General features: G+C 41.6%; 1 protein-coding gene across 2 annotated transcripts; it reads right to left on the reverse strand.

Moving 5' to 3' along the window:
• Positions 1–466: 466 nt before the first annotated feature.
• Positions 467–9965, reverse strand: TM4SF1 (transmembrane 4 L six family member 1). 2 transcript variants are annotated; one of them, XM_050778221.1, is made up of 5 exons: positions 9242–9965; positions 7404–7493; positions 7167–7312; positions 3122–3302; positions 467–1304 (listed from the first exon to the last, which is right to left on the reverse strand). In XM_050778221.1, the coding sequence occupies exons 1-5, from the start codon at positions 9416–9418 to the stop codon at positions 1290–1292; spliced, it is 609 nt and encodes a 202-aa protein (XP_050634178.1). In that variant the 5' UTR covers positions 9419–9965; the 3' UTR covers positions 467–1289. The 2 variants fall into 2 exon arrangements, with proteins under 2 accessions (XP_050634178.1, XP_050634179.1); XM_050778222.1 differs by having other exon boundaries at positions 3102–3302.
• Positions 9966–22140: the final 12175 nt, after the last annotated feature.

Consider the following 22140-nt stretch of genomic DNA (forward strand, 5'->3'; position numbering starts at 1 on the left):
AGGGGCCGCCCACTGCAGGGCAGCTTGCCCACAGGAGGAGCTCTGCTTTCTAACAACTGGTTATGCTTCTTTGTAAATTTGCTTGTCTGTTGTCCAGACCAATGAACACCAAAAACAACATTTCTATAGAAAATTCCCAATAAGTCCGGGAATCCTGTCACTTGAAAGAGCCTAACCCTGTAAGTAAGGAGAAAAATGCCTGTTACCCTTCCTGGGAGGCTGATACCTGCAGCACCTGGTAGAAAGGACAACTGCCTAACTGAGGTGATGATCCCACAGGTACAGCAATGGCAATTTACAGACAGGAGAAAGAGGAGGAGAAAGAGGATGAGGGAGAGAGAATAGGATAAAGAAACCAAAAGACAGGAAGCCGTTAGCAACAGGGGCCACATAACCTGCAAACTGGGAACAAAAAAGGGGGAAAAACAAAAGAGAACTTTAAGGACAATGAAACTAAACAACAAAATGGTAGTGAATACTTTATTTTGTTGTAAACAAGTTAGTTTTAAAGGTATTTCCTCGTAGTCCTCCTGCCCTCACTCCTCCCCCGTTCCTATAACGCTGATCAACTGCTTTATTCAGTTTCCCATCTTTCTTCTGGCCCAGTCATCTCAGCCTTTCTTTTTTTAAACACGTGATCCCTAGTACTCGTCCTTGGAGGACAAAAGGCTTTCCATATGTTGGAAAAATTTGAATCTCATAGTATTCACAACAACTAGCAGCATTGTAAGTTTTGATGCATTCATTTGGATTGGAACATTCTCAATCAGTCCTTCCGCTCTAAGTAAATATTTGTTTCTCACAGAACACAAGGCAATTCAAAGGGCCTCTTGTTAGAGATTTATAGGTGTATGAATGGGAAACATCATACAAGCAGTGAAAACAAAAATCTTTCCAGGTTGTCGGATTTTCTCCCTCTTGGTCTCATAAAAAGCAACTAGACATCTTTAATTTAAAAAATACATGCACATATATACAATAGTGATTGGAATGTTATTTTTATCCAAAACATTATAGAGTTTATCTCAGATATACTGAGGACTCTCACTCAGTCTGTAAATTACCCCCAGAGGGTGGTTTGTTTCCTCATTCCTTAAAAAAAAAAAACATAAGTTTACTAAATGTAAACACTGACATCCTGTGAAGATGCCAGTCTTTACAGGCCTTTGTAAAAGTAGAATATGAGGAGTATGTTACACCAGTACAAAGTTTTACAAATGAATACAAGTAAAATATATAAATTACAATGAAATAGAGGAAGATTGTGGCTCTGTCCTGGGGTGGTTCTTTTAGCAGTCATATTGCTGTAAAGAAAATAAAATACCGTTAGGTTATAATCAGGATAAATAATGATGACATTTTAGTCCTTTAAATTCCTATTTTAAGCAAACATAAACAGACTGACCTCAGCTTCAGCAAAGCTTAGGCCAACCGTACTTAGGGCTTAGACAATGCTCACGAAATGTTTCCTAAACAAAACCGGATCCCTCGTCCTCCATGAGTAAAAGCCACAGAAAGGGCCCATGGAAACTGCAGGATACTGATGCTGCATTGCTTTGAGTCCATTTGTGTAGGGTTTTAATCTTAGGGATTTAAAAGATAATGCCATGGAAGTTTCACACCGATATGAGCTCAATGTGGGTAACCTTTCAAGTTAAATGCTACCGAGTTATAGACCTGACTCTTCTACATGAAAAGCTCTGCCCTTTGAAAGTGTCTTTTGTCCTATAAACAAAGGTAACAGATCTTCCCTGTAGTATCTGGGAAGAAGCCATCCCTACAGCAACTCAGCTGGGAAACCCAGTGTATTTACTACCCCAGATCAGAGGAGAGTATCACTCCCTGCCAAATCACTTCAGCCATTTTGGTCATCGGCTCTTTATGCTTGTCCCCAAAATGTACTAAGTGAGTGCATTTAGTACAAGTAATCACTTAGTTTGAACTCTGCCTTGTATGAAATTCAAGGCTAAAGGTAAGCTGCATTACAGCAATCCCCAGAGGATACTTCTCTGCCGTTCCCCAACCATATTGCTTGAAAAAAGCTCCATATTGAAGGTTTCCCACTCCCTTATTTTTTTGGAAATTTGCCAAAGAAATTATTAATCTTGCTATACGTGCCTGATAAGGAAGACTAGATTTCATTTTAACTTTCCCCCAAAATTACAGAAAGTTTCCTTTTATTTTCAGCAAAGTTTTTCATGGTGGCAATGGACTTTTAATTTTCATTAGGTTTTCGTCTTATTTTTAAAAGAAAATTAACAGATCTGGCACCAGAGGAGTAATTGGTTTGAAAAATATAAGACATAAAATAACCCTCTCAGAGATAGGATCAAAGCTGGACTGACATCAATTCAATAATATATATATTTTAGGAGGATATAGAAACAAGAACTTTCACTGCTACAAACAAATGCATTTTTTTTCTCCTAAATCATATCAGGAAACAAGTGCTTCCTGGTTTTCTCTCACAACGAAAGGGTTTTCATGAGCTGCTGTTCAAAGGCTGCTAGTGATTCTCCATACTTACTGCTTAGGCATTTTTATGACTCCTTATTAGGAAGGAATTGCAGAAAATCCAGGAGAACAACAAGTGTGGAATAAAGGTTAAATGTAGGAGCTTTTGCATAAAATGACTCAAGGTTTGAAGCCTGTCATTTCCTGAGTAGGTGATCTTAAGCCTATTGCTTAATATTTGAGTCATAGTCTTATCTGAAAAATGGGTTTACTATAGTGCCTGTTGCATAGAATGGTTGGCTATTACTTATGTATACTAGTTGGGAATATGACAGCAAACAAAGAGTAGACATCGCTTTTTTTCTGTCTCTGCAGCGAAAGCAGAAGCAGTGAATTAGATCCTGAAGGGAGCGCTGTGTCTATGGGCAGCGTGTTCCTGTGTGCATAGAACCAACTGCAAAGAACTAAGACAATCCTGTGACTGTGAGACTCGAGGAAGCTTGTTCCTGACAGCTGAAGTGAATGCTATAATTGTGTTGCTACAAAGATGATACCAGAATAAATGCTGGTAGGTCGAGCATGTTTGGTTTTGCCTTTTTCTTTATGATGAAAACAACGGTATATTAACACCAGGGCCAGACTACGACATTTTTATGCAGGTTCTTACCTGTTGGCGAGAGCAGCAAAAGCCACATATGCCTCCAAGCACTCCATTTATTACTTGAATAAGACACAAGATGAATTCAATTCCACCAAGAGCCAAGAGGATAGAAAACAGAGATACATTCCATTCCACAATGTGCTTGGGTTCAGTGCACTGGGACCATGTGGAGGTATCCAGAAGGTACCTGTGGGTAAAAAGAGAAACTTCTGACACATGGCCATACTTAGGGGATACTTCGTAAACTACTTTTGTTTGGTGGTTTTTCATTCAGAAAAAAAAGAATGAATTTTTCAATATCCTGTGTAAGTTTCTTCCAATGCATGTCATTCCATAAAATGGAGGAATCTAGCCCAGATCCTACTATAATGATAAACATAAAATTATAATTTATAATTTTTTTTTTTTTTTTTTTTTTTTTTTTTTTTTTTTTTTGAGATGGAGTCTCGCTCTGTCGCCCAGGCTGGAGTGCAGTGGCGCGATCTCGGCTCACTGCAAGCTCCGCCCTGCGGGTTCACGCCATTCTCCTGCCTCAGCCTCCCGAGTAGCTGGGACCACAGGCGCCGCCACCACGCCCGGCTAATTTTTTGTATTTTTAGTAGAGACGGGGTTTCACCGTGTTAGCCAGGATGGTCTCGATTCCCTGACCTTGTGATCCACCCGCCTCGGCCTCCCAAAGTGCTGGGATTACAGGCGTGAGCCACCGCGCCCGGCCAATTTATAATTTTTGACCTCTAATCTAGGATTACATGGTCAGAAATTCTCACCTTATAATGATGTTTATATTCCCTAACAGACATCTGAATTCTTATAAACAAAAATAAAAACGCAGAACTGTATTTATGCTGTGTTTAAAGCTAGGTAAAATTCATGTATGTGTATGGAAGTAACCTATGAGCAAATGTGGAAAAATGAAAATAATTCATGTGCTAACGTAATTATAGGTGTTTTTTAAAACTGTTTTCTAATTTTATTGTTGTTATTGGTATAAAGATGGGTATTTGTATTCAATATTGAGTGAATACTTAGAAAATACAATCTCTTTAGGCTAGTTTTTTTTTAACTTTAAAATATTAATTTAGATCATTTTATTACATCTCAATTTGTTACTTTTGAAAATTATCCAAATTCTGGCAAGTTTGGAGATTTAATATGCTTAATATGCTAGAATTTTTCAATTGAGACCTTTGGAACAAAGCTATTTTTTGCTTTTAAGGAATAAATTAATTTGCAACATGAAGCACAGGGGGATTAAACCTAACTAATTTGATAGCTCTTTACTTTTTTTTGAGACAGAGTCTCACTCTGTTGCCCAGGCTGGAGTGCAATCACGCGATCTTGGCTCATTGCAACCTCTACCCCCCAGGTTCAAGCCATTCTCCTGCCTCAGCCTCCCAAAGTGCTGGGATTATAGGCGTGAACCACCACGCCTGGCTGATGCCTCTTCACTTTCATGATGCTGTGCCCAAGGGTCCATAATAGCAGGTAGCACACTGCATTCGCTCATTCAACAAAGATTATTGAGCACACAGCGTGAGTCTGACACTGAGCCAGAGCTGGGGATATAATGGAGCACAGGGCACGGGTTCTGTCCTGAAAGAGCATGGCTTCTAAAGGAAGAGACAAGTCACAAGTAATCTCAATGCAACAGATATGCTGATCAGTAAACAAAATATGGAAGAGCCACAGAGGAAGGGCACCTAACCTAGTCCAGGGAGAACACCTGATTATACATCTATTCAATAAGGCTGAGCTCCATGAAGGTAGGAGCCAGACCTATTCATCATTGTATATCCAGCCGCTAGCATAGTATCTGACACACAATAGCCCCTCAACACATTTTAAAAGCAGTTGAATGATAAATAACAACATGAAGTTACTTGGTGAAATATCAGCAAACCATACTGAGGTGATACCTGACTATAGATTATAGGATTTAGTCAATTTTATAAATACCTGGATATTCTTCCAGTATGAATTCTACTTCTGATAGCTCTCCTAGAATTTCAGCCTTTGCTACAGAGTATTTGGATTCTTAACGAAATATAATATAATCATGTGGGAAAATCAAGGTTTGACTTGATTCCACAAAGAGGCCTGGTATAATTCTTTTCTTATCACGACTTCCTGCCACAACAGAACAAAGGGGCTTGGAATTTGAGACCTAACTTTAGAATAGTTCATTGAGCCAATCAGAGATTATAGTTGTTCATTTCAAAAACAGTTCTGTCTTTGTGGCTCTGACTTGCTGCATGTCAGCAGAACAAAAATCTGTACTTTCAGGTCGCAATGTAAAAAAAATTCTTTGGCTCTACCTGGCTCCCGGGCAACTAACCTGTGGCTTGTGACTGTTAGTTATTTCCCATATTGAAATCCTTGGACAGTTTTAAATGAAGAATGACGTAGAACAGAAGGAAGGTTTCTTGTAGAATCCACGGTGGATAATGGGAGGGGCAAACAGTCAAATAGCTATAAAAACCATTTAGCAATACTACCACCGCTTCCTGCTTTATGGCTGCATAAGTCATGACTTTTCTTAGAAGTATGTTTGTGCAATAGTTTTGTATGTTTGTACATATGTGAATAGTCATTTTCTACTAGTACATCCAGTATATTCTGATAAAAGCTGAGTCATGATTGATCACAGTTTTGAACACCAAAATTTCAAACTTCTGTAAGTATCAATTTTTCTTCAAAGGCTACCATTGGGTTATGTTTATTGTAAGGTAGTGGATAATACTAACAGTTAACAGTTGCAATTGCTCACGATGTGGCAGCCTCTGTGGGGAACATTTTACATATTATTTCATTAATTCTCATGACAATCGCAATTGAGTTACTCAACTGAGATGCAGAGAGCTCAGTTCACCTTTTCCTGTAGGTAAGTGCAGAGCTGGAATTGAACCCAGGTAATTCAAATTCATGATCTCATAACTATGCTAAATTTATGAGATTCGTATATCCTCACTACATCCTTTAAATTCATGGGGACAAACACTCTTGATAATATAATTCGTTATTAATATTATTTTTAATCATGAATCTCAAAACTAAACCTTTCAAAATTCACTTCAGAAAGTTGAGTAGGGAAAAGGTAAACTCAGAATCAACTCCTGCTCAAAGAAACATGTCATTCATTCATCACCACATACATCCGTTTCTATCAGCTGTGCTGTTTCTGTTCTTGATAACTGATAGAAAAAATTAGTATCAACATAGAATGGCGGAACAGCACGAATTATCCTGATATTACAATTGTGAATAGGCCTTACTTATATAGCTTAGTAACTAAAAATGGGAGCATTGTACATAGTTCATATGTTTTATATGAGTCTATGTGTGTATAGGGGTAAGGGCATGATTTGCCCTGGGTTTGGGTTAAATTCATATAGTTGCCATTCTTATTATATATGGATTCTATAATACTTTCTTATAAAATAGTAAAATGTATTACACGTAATCAGCCAATTGTTCTGGTATAATGTATGAAGTAATTGAGATGCACTGTGTGAACACAAACTCTACATCTAGATTGCCTGGGTTCAAATGCTAACCGCCACTTTCTGGCAACGTGACCTTGGATGAGTTACTTCATCTCTCTGGGATTTCGTTTCCTCATCTTTAAAATAGGAAGTCACTTCATAGGGTTATTATGAGGACGGAATTACTGATTCTATTCAAAAGCACTTTGTATTTGGGAAGCTGAGGAAGGAATATTGCTTGAGCTCAGGAGTTAGAGGCTGCAGTAAGCTATGATTGTGCCACTGCATTCTGGCCTGGGTGACAGACCAAGACCCTGTCTCTGGGAAAAAAAAAAAAAAAAAGAAAGAAAGAAAGAAAAGAGAAGAAGCATTTAGAACTTGTTTAGGTCAGGGACTGGGCATCCATCCTTGGATACCTATTGCCTAAACCATGCCTGAGTCAGTGAGAATAAACAGTGGCTAGGTGGGTGGATGGATGGATAAGTGGATGCCTATCTGGTTTGATGGAGCTGCCACTATATATATGTGGTGGATAAAAATGTGTAGCCATGTAGAGAATAATTACGTACTGGCCCTCGGTGCTGGCAAAGGTGTAGTTCCACTGGCCGAAGGAATCAAGACATAGTGGTCCTTCTGCCAAGCCAAGGGCTGCCACAATGACACAGTAGCCAGATCCTGCAATTCCAATGAGAGCAGCCAGTACAGAAGAAAGCATCTAGGGAAAAGGAGAAACACAGGAAGTGAGCCACAGAGTGCCACAGCTACATCTCAGGAGCCATTTTCACCACCAAGGCAGGAGGACCTACCGCACATCGTTTGCCACAGTTTTCATGGCCACAGCAGCCACAGCAGTCATCCTGTTCCAGCCCAATGAAGACAAATGCTGGCAGGAGCATCTGGTTAGGAAACAAACAAAGTCAAGTCATTGACTTGCCCAGGCTCATATGGGTCGGGTTAGGCATCTCTTGGTAAAATATATTTATTTCTAATGATGTTAACTGGCTTTGATTAAATTGACCAAGTATCTCAAAGAATGTAAGCCTCTGAGGAGAAAAAAAAAAAACATCTAAATGTCATATCTGCTTGTTTTCAAGTAATCTGTCAAAGCATTTTTTAGGGTGAGGGTGTAACGTGGGAGGAGTAAAATAATAAACTATAAATGTGTTTATTCCACAAGAGTTTGTCATACAGTCCCAGACACAAATTCCGTTTTGGAAATAGTAAACCCTTTTTTTTTTTTTTTTTTTTTTTTTTTTTCTGAGACGGAGTCTCGCTCTGTCGCCCAGGCTGGAGTGCAGTGGCCGGATCTCAGCTCACTGCAAGCTGCGCCTCCCGGGTTCACGCCATTCTCCTGCCTCAGCCTCCCGAGTAAACCGTTTTTTTAAATCTGATTTTTTCCCCTTGTAAAATGCAGAACATACCAACAAATCTTTAATAGAATAACTGAAACTTTTTTGTAAATGGGAGACATGAAAGCTATATATAATAAATATGAACTGCTTCCTTTATTATACAAATGCATAGTTTTAACTTAACATTATTAAGCTCTTAAGATAAAGTAAGCATGAAATACTTCAGGTTCAAGATCGAAAGAAACTTAAGTGTGATGTTATGTTTAAGACAAATAATCATGTTAACAAGATAATAATGCTTAAATCTGAGGCAGACGGGCACGGTGGCTCATGCCTGTAATCCCAGCACTTTGGGAGGCCAAGGTAGGAGGATCACTTGGGCCCATGAGTTCAAGACCAGCCTGGGCAACATGGTGAAACCCCATCTCATTAAATAAAATAAAATTAAATAACATCTCATTAAATAGATAATTTAAGGCAGATTTGCCATGCCATAATCAGTGTATTAGGTTTAAACGTTTTAGTATCTTTTACTTGATTAAGAAAATGTATCATGTATGGTACCATTCCATAAAATTTCTCTTTAAAATTTTTAATCCCAGTACTTTAAAGTAGCAAACTTAAGTTTGTTCACATTCTTTCCATGCTGTGGTTGAAGCTAATGCTTTCAGCTCCCAGGTTGGCAGGGAATTTCCTTTCACTTCAATCAAAAACAAATCTTGGAAAAAACAACACATTCCACTGTTAGCTTCAGACACCGACCTGCTGCTAACTGTAGGGTTTTTCCAAGATGCCACACCCCAGCCTTACATAAAGGAGAAACTTAGAGTTCTTTTAAAATAGCAGTGCACTCACAATGCATTATTTTTCCCTATCACAAATGGCTGAAAAGAAACAGCAGAGAATTTGGATTCAAAAGTGTTGATTTAGGCAGAGAACCAGCCAACCCCTCCCAGCTCCCCAGAGCAAATGTTAAATGACTACCCGCTCTAGCAGAAACTCTGTAGTCTCTCAAATCTGATTTAAGAGCGAATATCTGTTTCCTACCCATAGAGTTTAGCAAAAAGGCAGTTCACTTTTAGTTGAAAGAGGGTTTTGTAAAACAACATCTAATAAAATTACTAGGCTATACTGTACTTACCTCGCTTTTGTATAATCTGCTTTCAAAGGAATGAACAACAAAAAAGTCCCTTGATTTGGAAATTTACATTACAAAAAACTTTCCATGAAAATACATAATGAAAACATCTAGGAAACAGGAGAGAATTCAGTAATAATCCTGAATGACTTACCAGCAGGCCCCCTCCTACGATGCCAGAAAAGAACCACACGAAGCGGCTGAGGTGGTTTTCGGAGGCATACTTTGTTTCCCCATTGGGAAAGTAAAGCAAAATATTAGCTATAATGCACAGGAGGGCGAGCCCCACCAGAGAATGTCCGATGCATCGTGCACACTTCCCGTAGCACATGGTGGTCTGCTAGGTTTTCTCCCCTTTCTCTTTGTCTTCAGCTCAGTGATACCCCAAATTAGACGAAAGTGTGCCCTTCTGGTGGAGAAACCAAACACCACTCTCAGCCCATTCCTGCTACCTCTTAAATACTGCGATTCTTAGTCACTGAGTGGATGAGGTACTTTGCTTTCATTGGTCCTAATGGCAGGCTCTGGCTGTGGTGCGAAGAGGCAGGGGGAATGTCCCGCCCTTCAGACGAAATCCTTGGGACAGGCAAAACCAGGGGCAGGACGTGAGAAACAGCCTCAGTTATAGGCAACAGGGAAAATGATTAATCTTGAACAAGGCATTGACTGTGCAACTCCTCCACAAGATAAAGAATCAACAGGAAAGCCTAACATGACTTTCCAGTAACTGCCAAGTGTCTGAGATGCGACAGCCCTGGTTGAGGCTTTGAAAGACAGTGGGCCGTGCCCCTGCTCCATGCAGCTGTTTGGACAGCTTCCAGTCTGAGAGCTCTGTGTTCATTTCTACCTTTGCGCTGATTTAATTTACAACCTGGGGCAAATCTCCTGAGCTCATTTCCTTGCCTATTAAATACAAGGTGTCTGAGACATCACCCATGGATTTGAGGAGGCTGTTGGGGAAACTACAGAGCAAACTTCTTTACTCTGCCTACAGCAAGCTCTGCAGGACGGATTTCAGTGCTCAGCCTCCCTGGATATCTGCCCTTAAAACAAATCTGCACAACAAAGGTGGCATCAGTCAGCACAAAGGGCTCAGATGCTTTTTAAAAATTATTGAGTGTTGCTGTCAGGAAAAGCTATGCCAGGAAGGGCCAAGGAAGGCTTAAAGCATGGGACAAAAGTAAAAAGAAGAAGAAGAGAGGGGGAGGAAGAGAATGAGAGGGAAAGAGGAAAGGAGGAAGGAAAGAAGAGAGGGAGGGAAGGAGGGAAGGAAGGAGGGAGGGAGGAAGGGAGGAAGGAAGAAAGGGAGGGAGGGAGGGAGGGAAGAAGGAAGGAAGGAGGGAGGGAGGGAGGGAAGGAGGGAGGGGGAGAAAAAAGTAAGAGAAAGGGACTTGGCAAGCAGAGTGGAGAAACAAGGTTCAGAGAAACAGAACTGACTAGGACTGTCAAAACCCACACAGAGGTAAACAGATGGTTTACCCAGCCAGATCCTGAGACCAGCTTCCACAGGCTCCCCACACAGGGCAGATAAGGGGTGTTAGACTAACTTTCTATGTGGTTACCTTGCAGAAGGAGGGGCTGGGCACTGAATAAATTTAAGCCTTGAACAGCAGATTGCACCAGCCAATGGATGGCGGTGGGAGGTGGACAGGGTGGTTGGGTGGGGCCAAGACTGGAGGGCCTGGTCACCAGGACAGGATAGAGAGTACAGAAAATAGAAAAGGCCCAAGGTAGGGAGGCTTTAGCTTAGAGAAGGTGAATGAGGTTCGTGAATCTAGAGTCTGAAGGATTTGGCCCGAAACTAGAGCGTGTGACACATACCAAATTTGAGGAGACCAGCTGTGACATGGCATGGGACCAGAGGAGGGCCCAAGAAGTGTGGCCTCAGCACACTAACAGGGGTGAAGCCAGGATCCAGGATGGCCTGAGGAAATAAATCAGTGGAGTCGGGAAGCCTGGAACCACCCAGGTGCTCAGGCAGAGGCAGGTAAATCCTCACAAGAGCGCCACTGGGTCACCACCACGTGTCCAACAATAGGGAACCTGTGTTCAGCCTGATGGCTTGGAGACAGAATTCCACTGGTGACAGAGCCTGGGCCCTGTGGGTGAATGACAGCATCCTTTGTTGAAGCGTAATCATTGCAACCCCACTCTCTGCTTATCTATCCCACCTGGGGCCAAAACAGGGAAAACTGATTCTTAAACGACTGATACGGTTAGGCTTTGTGTCCCCACCCAAATCTCATCTTGAATTGTAATCCCCGTAATCCCCACATGTCAAGTGAGAGACTGGGGGAGGGAACTGAATCATGGGGGCAGTTTCCCCCACGCTGTTCTTGTGATAATGAGTTCTCATGAGATCTGACAGTTTTATAAGGAGCTCTTCCCCCTTTTCTCGACACTTCTCTTTCCTGCTGCCTTGTAAAGAAAGTGTCTTGCTTCTCCTTCACCTTCCACTATAATTGAAAGTTTCCTGAGACTTCCCCAACCATGCAGAACTGTGAGTCAATTAAACTTCTTTCCTTTATAAATTACCCAGTCTCAGGCAGTTCTTTGTAGCAGTGTGAAAATGGACTAAAACGACGGCTTTGCCCTCAAGCGCTTAAATTTCTTTCTGTCTTCTTTCCCCCATCTCCAAGTCAGTAGGGAATGGAGAAGAGTGAGGGGCTTGGAAAGAGAAAGCCTGGAGTGAGACCCCCAGCTCTGCTATATTCCAGCTGTGTGGACTCAGTCCAGTCACTTACATTCCAGGACTGTTTCCTAATCTATAAGACAACGGGCAGGGCTAGATCAGTAGTTCTTAGAAGGTTTTTGAGAATCTTAAAATAAAAAATAAAAGATTTTTTGAAAATCTTGGAATAAAACCCTCTCCCCAGAGAAAAGAAACATACATGCTGCAGGATGCTGCTTATATGTGACTTCGTCAAAGAAGTCCTCTCTGAAGACCTATCTAGTGAAGATATTCCTCTATCTCCAGTTACGCTCCATCACGTTACCCTGCTGTATTATCATCACAGAATTTATCAGCCTCTGAAGTTACTCTGTGTATTTGCTTGTTTCCTTTTCTGTTGGTGTCTCCCCTCCCAACAGAGTGCAGACACCTTCTGCCTTGTCCACCATTGTTTCCCCAGTGCCTGGAGCATGTCTGGTGCATCATAGGTGCTCAGTAAATACTATTGAAGAGTTGGGTGAATAAAATAAGTGAATCTATGAGTTTTTAAGCCTCTTGTTAACCAGGCTGATGCTCCAGCCTCCCCACCCTCAATTTCATTATGCCTCTCTGTGAGCTCAAGATCTCCCAGCCTCTCACACCATTGCTCCCAGGCCCTACCACTGTCTGGTTGTTTGATTTGGGGCAAGCTATTAACTACTGTGTACTGTGTACCTCTATTTCTATAAGTCATTCATTCACCAACATCTATTGATTCCTACTATGTGTTGTAAGTTCTGGGGATATAGCAGTAAGCAAAGCAAACAACAAAATTCCTGCCTTTAAGGAGTATCCACTCTATCAGAAAGAGGGAGGCAAATAAAAAATAATAAGTAAAATACAGAGGGTATTAGATGGTGATAAGAGCAGAAAAGGGAAATAGGTGGGAGGAGAAGGCCTTACTAGAAGACCTCTCTGAGACAATAATAGAATCTGCCTCACAGGGTTGTGGTATACAGAACTGAGTCAATGTGTGTAAAGCTTGAAGATTCTGGCATTTAGCAGTCACTCAAAAAATGTTACTTATGATTATTTACTATTTTTATCAGCCCTCTCTCTCAGAGGAGATGTCTCTACTTTATCTGTGATTCATTATATTTACTTTTCTGGGATTCTATCACTCCAATATATGTTGGATTCCTTTGTTATCTTTCCCGATAAATTTTAAAATACTGGACTTCCCCCAGTTACAGTAAAACTCATTTCTAGCTCCTTCATCCCTTCTGGGATCACCCTTAATCCATGACACCCTTGGAAGCAGTGGTTTTTACTGCATCACAGAACTGCAGGTTCCAGAGCATGAGCTGCTGGTTCTCAGCCCCATGTTTTGGATATGCCAAAACTGCCAGAAAGGCCCTGCTATTCCTGCCCAGCCTACCCTACCCCTGCCTTGTTACCCTGACTGAACTTGTTACTTCATCCATGATGCCTTTCATCACACCCCTGCCTGCTTCCCCCGACCACCCCACCCTCCGCGTGCTCATGACTCCTGCTTTGTTCTTACACACACCACACCTCCATGGCAGCCCTGATCTGACCACGATGCACAAGTGTGTATCCTCCTTAGCTTCCCCACCTTCACTGAAGTCTCAGAGAGCAGGGACCTTCTATTTTCTTCTTTGAGGGCACAGCAGCTAGCATGGTGTCAGGCATTTAGTTGGCTCTCAATTAATATTTGCCAAATTTTGTTCAGATGAAGAGGGAAGTTGAATATGTTCAGTTCTAAGATTATCTGCATTTAAGCAAAGTCAAAACATCTTATGAAAAGTTAGGGAAAATTGACATTTACTATATTTAAATTAGAAAATGTTCAATTTTACCTATCATTAACATAAGCAACTGGTATATGCTTCTTAGGGTTAGCTCTTTCAACGTTTTCATGCATAGAATGTGGCTTGAAGAATAATTCCAGGGGAAACTCCTTTTGCTTATATCAAGTGCTATATAAGCATAGATTTTCATGCTGAAAGAAGCCTCAATAGAGTGAATGGAATCATTGTGGCCATTTTATAGTTAATCCCACAGGGGTTAAAAACTCTTCCCAAGGTCATCTAGCTAGTTTGCAGTGGAACTGGGTTACCTTTAAGAATTAACATAAACAGTCTATGATTCTATGTGGTTGTGGGATTCTAGGAGGAAGATTTGAACTCAGATCTCCTGCACCCTAGTTGTGTTTTTCCACATGTGTTTCTCCTTCCTTGTAGGTTCTTAGTCATTTGAACATGACAAATGTAATGATTCCTATATAGTAACCATGCTCATTAGCGCCTTCTGATTATAGTAACAGAAGCCAGTTGAGTTACCTAAAACAAAGGGGCATTAATTACAAACTTCAAAGGTGGAGATGCAGATAGGATGATGGAACTCATGGATAGGGCAACAAAGGTCTGAAAATTCTGAATGTCCTACTCCACATTTTGCATTTTTGACTCTTTCTATCCATATACTTTATTATTCTTAGTGCAGTCTCATTGTCTCTGGTTCTCAGTTCACACACAAAAAATATGGCTATTGACAATTCTGAAGTTTATGGTTTTCTCAGTTCAAAAGATTCATCCCAAGTCCAGATTGTGAGAGAGGGGACATGCATTGGACAAGACCAGGCCAGGTGCCCATGCCTGTGGGGTCAGGTGCCCATGCCTGTGGGACCAGGCGCCCATGCCTGTGGGGCCTGCATAAACTTGGCTGCTGGGAGCCATCCCTGCAACCAGGTACATGGAGGAGAAGTCGTTCTCAGGAAAAGGTGAGTGTGGGACCAGGCAGGGAAGCCAGTTGCTGTCCTTTATTTGGAACTATAATCAGGGTAGACAACCACAGTAAAGAGATGCAGAGGCAGGGAGCAGTGTAAAACCACCTTACACACAGCTTCCTGGCTTTCCCCTCACTTTAGGTTATAGCTCAAATTATTATTGGGCTAAAAAATAAGCTCTGTTGGCCCAATTAAACCAGAATTAATCACCAATTCCCGATCTCTATCTGGTAATTTTAGTTCAACATTGCTCAGCTGATGGCTCATTAAGCCAAGAACTCTCCCAGGTCTCAGTTGCCATTTTCAGACAAGACACCTCCTGGGGTGCCTGCCCTATGGTCTGAAGCTCAAGATGTGGCTCTGGGTCTCCCTTCCTGATGGCTAGCTACCCAGAAGGGCTGGTCTGACTTCCTGTTGAATGAGTGAGCTGATGGCATCCAGGGCACCTAGGACATCTAGTGCACAAATACTTGAAGGGGGAAGGACTCTCATGTTCTGATTTGAGTATCATTTCCTTGGGTTGAATAATTAGAGCCTGGCATGTGAGATGTGGAGGGCTTCAAAGACCATTTGACTTTCAACAGAAAATGGTCTATGGTCTAAAGTGACACACCCTGATTCAGCCCAAGGGAAACAATGTCTATGGGTAAGGCCAAGAATCTGCATTTTAAGTAAGTCCCTCAAATGACTCCAGTGCACAAGCAGAGTTGAAGTTCACTGATGTAGGTGGCCCAACTTTCTAGTTTTATACATGAGGCTACACAAATCCAGCAAGGTTCATTTCAGTTGAGAAGAAAAATCATTGATTAAAATAAAAAACCCTAAAAAATTTAAACTGATGAATTAATGTGTTTGCACCTTTTGAACCTGGTTCACCAAGTGGTTCTTTGTGAGATAGGAGAAGTAGCAGGCCACTTCCAGTTCTTCTCTCTGTCTGATGAGACACCAGGTCCTCCCTGGGAAAAGTGGCAAGTTCTCTCATTCTGGCCTCCTTCCCCAGATCACAGCTGCCTTTGGGGAGAATGACAAACCTGTTCAGGGTTCCTGGGTAATACGTACCCACTTTCTGTGCATTCAGGGGAAGGGGAGTGTGGAGTGGAAGGAGAGTAGGCACATGCAAGTCACTCTGATGCTGTAATTTAACTTTACAGCTCCCTTGTACAAAGCTGTTTACAGGTGAGGAAACTGAAGCTCCTCTGGGTTAAGCATGCAGGCCAAAGTCACAAGGCTGGTGAGTAATTAGGCCTGGATTCCTCCTACGCGGGGCTCCCTGACTCACATACCCACGCTCTTTCCTTCACACACTGGGCGGATTTTAATACAATGTTGATCAGATTTGGGGACTGTTTCTTTGGCATTTCTAAATAACATAACTTTGAGACATTAATCACTTGGATTCTACTTTAATTTGACGAATGATTTCAAGGTTAACCTGATGTCTCAAAATTAAAGCTACAGCTCCTGTTCTACAAACTTAGTTTTATTGTAGCAAAAGAGAACTATCAACAAACAAGAGATGTGTGCAATTAAAAATTTTTAAAAGAATTGTCTAGATTCAGTAGAGGAGAGAAATAATAAAGCCTATTTTCATTTCCTTTACCCTGGTCTAACTTATAAAAGTATTTCCCTACCTGTGTCACTGGTCACGATTGCAAGTTGTCCAGGTTCTCGGCATTTTGAGCAAAGAATTGGACAAAACGCCCAGCAAAGCAAAGAATGAAGCAACAAAAGAAGAAAAGCAGGGATTTATTGAAAATGAAAGTACACTCCACAGTGTGGAAGTGGGCCCAAGCTGCAGCTCAAGGGCCCGAATACAGAACCTTCTTGAGTCCAAATACCCCCTGAAAGTTTCTCATCGGCTACTTCATGCTCACTTCATATAAATGATGTGGTAGCCTGAAATCAGTCTGATTGGCTGCAGACAGCAGCCAACCAGAGGATGAAGTGAAGTTACAAAGGTCACACTCCCCTGCAAACATCTAATTGATTTCAAAAAGCAACCAGAGGGTAGGGTGAAGTTACAAAGTTATACTTCTATACAAACTGAAGACTCCGCCCATGATCAGTCTAATCAGAGCCACAATCAGACCATCCAGAGTCTGGAATGAAGTTACTAAGTTGCAAACAAAGACTGTACCAGCAATCAGTCTGATTTGTCGCTTACAGCCAATTTCCCATCTGCCACGCAGGAAAGGTCAAAGGGAGTAGCCTCTGGTCCTTTTGTTACTGAGTAATGGAAAGTTAGGGTTTTCCTTGCAATTTAGTTCTAGGAAGTCGATGTGAAAAGCCTTAGGTTCCCTGTTTCCAGACTCTATTCTCCTGCCTCACATGGTCTTTTGACCTTATATAAAATATGCTTGCTTTTTTGCAGAAAGGTTGGGGTGGAACTCTCCACTCCTGCTTTCATACCATTTGAAGTTCAGACCAGTGAGACTTCCATCAGTTGGGAGTTGAAGATGCTACAAGGACAAGAACTGAGGATGGTTTGCTCAGAGCTGATTTTTAGACACCATTTTCCAGGGATCCCTGGTGACAGAGGAGCATTTTTTTGTGGTTGAGTTCTGAATTAAAAAGTTTCCTACTATACATTTGTTTGGTCATTTCTGTGACTTCAGTACTCTCAGAGACTTGGACCAAAGCCTAAATAAGAGGCAGTGTGAGTATTCTCCAAGTAATCATTCCAAGTTGGTGAGTTCATACTACACCTAGACCTCATGGCCTCGCCACTCTCAAGTCAGACTGGTTTTTGTGGCTGTCAAAGTCCAACATGGCAAATTTCCCACTGATACTAAGTGAGCTGAAAACTCAAATTACAGTTGATTTTGCCCTAGGGAATTTTACCAGGAACAGCTTTACAGCAGTGGAGAGTTGAAATGTGTGTGTGTGTGTGTGTGTGTGTGTGTGCGCGCGCGCGTGTGTGTGTGAGAGAGAGAGAGAGAGACAGAGAGACAGAAAGAGAGAGAACAAGTGAGCAGCATATGTATTAGAAAGACAGACACCCCCAAAAATGTGACAGATTTGGTTTGGCTACACTGCTTGCTCTTCTGGCCCAGGTGGACAGTTGACCTTCTTTCCCCCTCCCTGTTCATAGTCTCTGACTGGCTTTGATGCGGTAGAACCGAAGTCCAAATAAGCATGACCCTAGACTCTAATACAAACACCATGCTTCAGATTTCCTCCCCAGAAAGGGAGTTGAGATTCTAACCAGCTGAATCATCTAGTGACAACTCCCTTCATTGTGTTAAGTTACAAAAACATAGTTGTTCACTATGGGAACCCTGATGGGAAATCCATTCCACTTTCAGGTTAAACAGTTAGCCTGGCCTGTTTCACATGACTGTAAGATTAGTCTACAAGGTCCTGATATTTCAATAATGCCTTCGCCGTGATTTGGAAGTTACTTTTTCAGACTTAGAAGGTGAGGAAAACCTGAGCAAGAATTGCAAAGCAACTGAAAAACCAATTTGAAACACAAACACTATCTGGAATGTTTATAATGCATTTATTCCTTGCCCAATAGAAACCAAATAAGCTTCTCTGCTGAGACCCTTCAGAATAGCTGTCCCTAAGAGGAACTAAATCAGGAACTGGGGATAGCTGGCAAGAAGATTTATCAAAGCAAGCTCAGGATGTGGAATCCCTCATTGCCCTGGATCTTCTTTTGCAGGTGTAGATTCGTAGAGTTCTCATTCACCATCCTGAGGACACCAGGGGAATAAGGATTGCGGGGCCTCGTCCTTCTTGACTTTCTCCCCCTCTGATTTCCTGACTGTCTTCTCAATGGTCCTGATGTCTTCTATAATGAGTTGATGTTTTTAGGAATCAGAGTCCTGGACACAGAGACACATCCAGGTTGGCACCAAGCTTGTGTGAATTCTTTTCTGACTTTTTTTTTTAAATGAAGGAGAAGGAAGAACATAAACAAGTGTAAGTGGAAAGCACTTTTTTTTTCTTCTAGGATCACATATGTGATACTTTACAGGGATTTCTTCTAGGTTGTCCATACGTCAAAAACAGCTAAAAAGATTATTACAGGGAATTCTTAAAGTCTTAAAGGAAGATAGTCTCACAGGAGGATGAGATCCCTGACAAATCAATATTTTAATTATTGTCTTAAAAGGATATGGAGCAGAATTTTCCCCTCATTTTCATTCTTCAGTTAGAGCTTCTGATCAACATAAGGATCATTCACCCAACAAATATTTACTGAGCAATCACTTAGTGCCAGGCATAAGTCTAAGAGCTTCACACATGTATCTTACTATGCTCCACAGCAACCTTCTAGGTAGGTGCTATTGTAAACACTATCACACAGGGTATAAAACTGTAAGAGCTTAACTGCCTTTCCCAAGGTCTCACAGATTTTCCAGGGTGGCCAGGATTTTCATTCAGGCAGTCTAGATCCAGAGCCTCTTAACCACTATACCGTGTTGCCTCCAACCTGGGGGAACTGGTCTGAAGAGAACAAGTATTACCACCAGTGTTAATACCATTATAGGTAAAATACACACAGTGCCCAGATATTGCTTTCTAAATACGATTCTCCAGTGAAAGAAACCAAGGCACTTTGGACTTTGGAGAAGTGACTGACTGCAGGGCTGAAACAAGAAGAATGGGAGATAATTCTGGAATATTTTGTGCCGGTGTTCTGTGTTCTTTTATGAGATGGTCATTCAGGTGAGGTCACAAAAGGACATGTGAGGAGGCTCAGGAAAATGCAGTTTACTGTACCCACAGATCCTAAAGACAGGAGGCACAGTACACCACAAAGAGCCTCAGGGGAAAGCTCCGGGGTTGCCAGGAGGCAGAGGGGCAGGAGTGAGAGGAGAGCCAGGCCACGTGGCCGTGGGAAAAGCAAGGCAGGGTGAACTGTTTAGGACTCACTGGTTTGAATATTTTCCATAGGCTCTAAGTCATGGAGGTGTCCTCTAGTTGCTTGGTATCTGGTCTTGGAATGACTAAAGCAGAGAAGGGTTACCTCTTGTGTGTATAGCCAAATAGAAGAGGTAACGATCTGGTCCGGTTAGTTTACATATCAGAGACATGCTCCTGGCGTAGGGGAGTGTTGGTCTCTCTCCCCAGCTCTACTGGGAAAGGATTCACTTTGAAGCTTACTCCAGTCATTGGCAGAATTTATTGCCTAGTATTTGTAGGACTCTCGCTTTTTCGAAGTCAGCAGGAAAACAAGCCTCTAGAGTGAGTCTGCCAGCAAGACAGATCCTTACATAATGTAACACAATCACAGGAGTGACATCCCATCACCTTTGCCTTATTTTATTGAATCCCATCACCTTTGCCTTATTTTATTGGTTAGAATCAAGTCACAGGTCCTACCCACACTCAAGAGGAGGGGATTATATGAGGATGTGAATACTAGGAGTCAGGGATTTCAGGGGGACACGATAAAGTCAGCCACGGTGATGCTGTGTTCTCATTGCATCCTATGAGGTGGATTACCATACCCCTTAGTCTACTACAAGCGATGTTAACTTGAATCACTTAATGAAAATGGTGTCCACCAGGCTTCTCCAGTGCACTTACTCTTTTCCCCCTTTGTAAATAGTATTTTGTGGAGAGATACATTCGGACAATGTCAATATTGCCTTTTCATCAAACTTTTAGTTAATATCTTTATGAGCTCATGAAGTCCTATTTTGTTCAATGAATTATAATCCATTACTAATGCTCAAATTGTCCCAGATTTGGCCTGTGAAAGCCCTTTAAAGCTGGCTCCTGTGTCCTTTTCACAGGACATTATTCTTTGGCCACTTCCTTACTTTCTGGATGTATTGTTTATATTTTTTATTTTCTGTATATTATAATGTTTTGATTTCTTAAAAACCTTGATTATAGCCTCATAGAATATCCAGCTAAACTGCCCAAAGTCGCTACCTACAGGAACTGTGAGATAATAATTATGTGTTGTTTTAAGCTGCTATGTGAAAATTGATTGACTGCAATATAGAAAGCTAATATAGTTGTTTCTATTTTATTTTCGCCAAAGATGCCTGCAATCTTCAGTTGCATCAAGATAACAAAAGTAAGGAAAGACGGAGGAAACATGCTGGGTTGAAGGAGACTGAGGACATATAACCACACAATGCAAGATACTATCTTGAACTGGATCCTGGACCGGAGGGAAAACTATTGATATTAAGGACATTACTCTGACAACTGGTAAAATTTAAAATTGGTAAAATTTAAATATGGACTGTGGGCTAGATAACAGCATTTTGTAAATGTTTAATTTCCTCATTTTGATTATTGTATGGTAGTTATGTAGAAAATTATAAAGTGAATATGACAAGATGTTAATTTGTGAACCTAGTAAAGGGTATATAGGAGGTATTGGTACTATTCTTGCAACTTGGCAGTCAGTTTGAAGCTATTTCAACATAAAAAGATGGAATAGTCCAGCCATGTTTGTTCATACCTGTAATCCCAGCACTTTGGGATGTCAAGGCAGGAGGTTCTCTTCAGCTCAGGAGTTCGAGCACAGTCTGGGCAACACAGTGAGACCTCGTGTCTACAAAAAAAATCAAAAAATTAGTCAGGCATTGTGGCACACACCTGTAGTCCCAGCTACTCAGGAGGCTTAGTAGCTGGGACTACTAGCTACTAAGTGGGAGGATTGCTTAAGCCCAGGAGGTCAGGGCTGTGGTGAGCTGTGATTGTACCACTTAAGCCTGGGTGACAGAATGAGAAAATAAAAAATAAAAATCCTAGTGTGTGATTTTACTTTTAGAATAGTATTAGAAATCATTCAAAGAGCTCTTTTGCCTCTGTGGGAACTTTAGGGACTTGAGGAGCACTGAGATATAAGATACTCACCTATCAGTGTCACATAGGTATAAAGAGCATGAATGATACATAACCTTTTATCACATTATATAGGTTTGGTGTATTGTCAGGAATTTGATGTCAAGACTTGCCCTTTATGACTAATTCTTATGTGTCATTCACCTAGAAGCAATAATCCTTGGATAGGTGTGCAGTAAATTTGGTGTGACAACAATGTTGTCTTTGGTAGACCCTGATGGGACACAGTCCAGCTCTCTTTCTGGCCTGAGGCCCTTGTTCCTCCTCCTGCTGAAAGCGTGCTGTGAGTGTTGGCCATCCACAGCCCAGGTTCTCTCAGGGACTGCCCTCTACCTAAGGAAGCTGCGTCACCCAAGCTATGGCCCCTCCCTGAGGAGAAGCCATCTCTAACCACTGAGGAGGCAGACTATACCTGGCTTCCTTGCCTCAACTGACAAACTTGGTAGCAGTAGGGAGTTGAATTAACTCATTACTTTTAGGTCCTATACACGTGTTGTTGTTGTTTTTTTAAATCAGAATTTAAAAATTCACATTCCTTGTGGCTCAGAAATGTTCCTGTCTGCATTCCATAGGAAGCAGCAGCAATGTTGTCAGGCAGCCTAGGGTTCAGGAGGTGAATTGATGGGTTTGGAGAACGCATGTGCTGAAGACGGGCTTCCCTGGGAAACAGATTCTGTGTGGAGATGAGCTTATAGGTGGTCTCTTAGGGAGTACCCTCGGGATCATCCCTATGAGGGGAGAGGAGTGAGGCAAGCAGGGCTGGGCAGCAGATGAA

The sequence above is a fragment of the Macaca thibetana genome, chromosome 2, assembly GCF_024542745.1.
Source record: "Macaca thibetana thibetana isolate TM-01 chromosome 2, ASM2454274v1, whole genome shotgun sequence".
NCBI lineage: Eukaryota > Metazoa > Chordata > Mammalia > Primates > Cercopithecidae > Macaca > Macaca thibetana.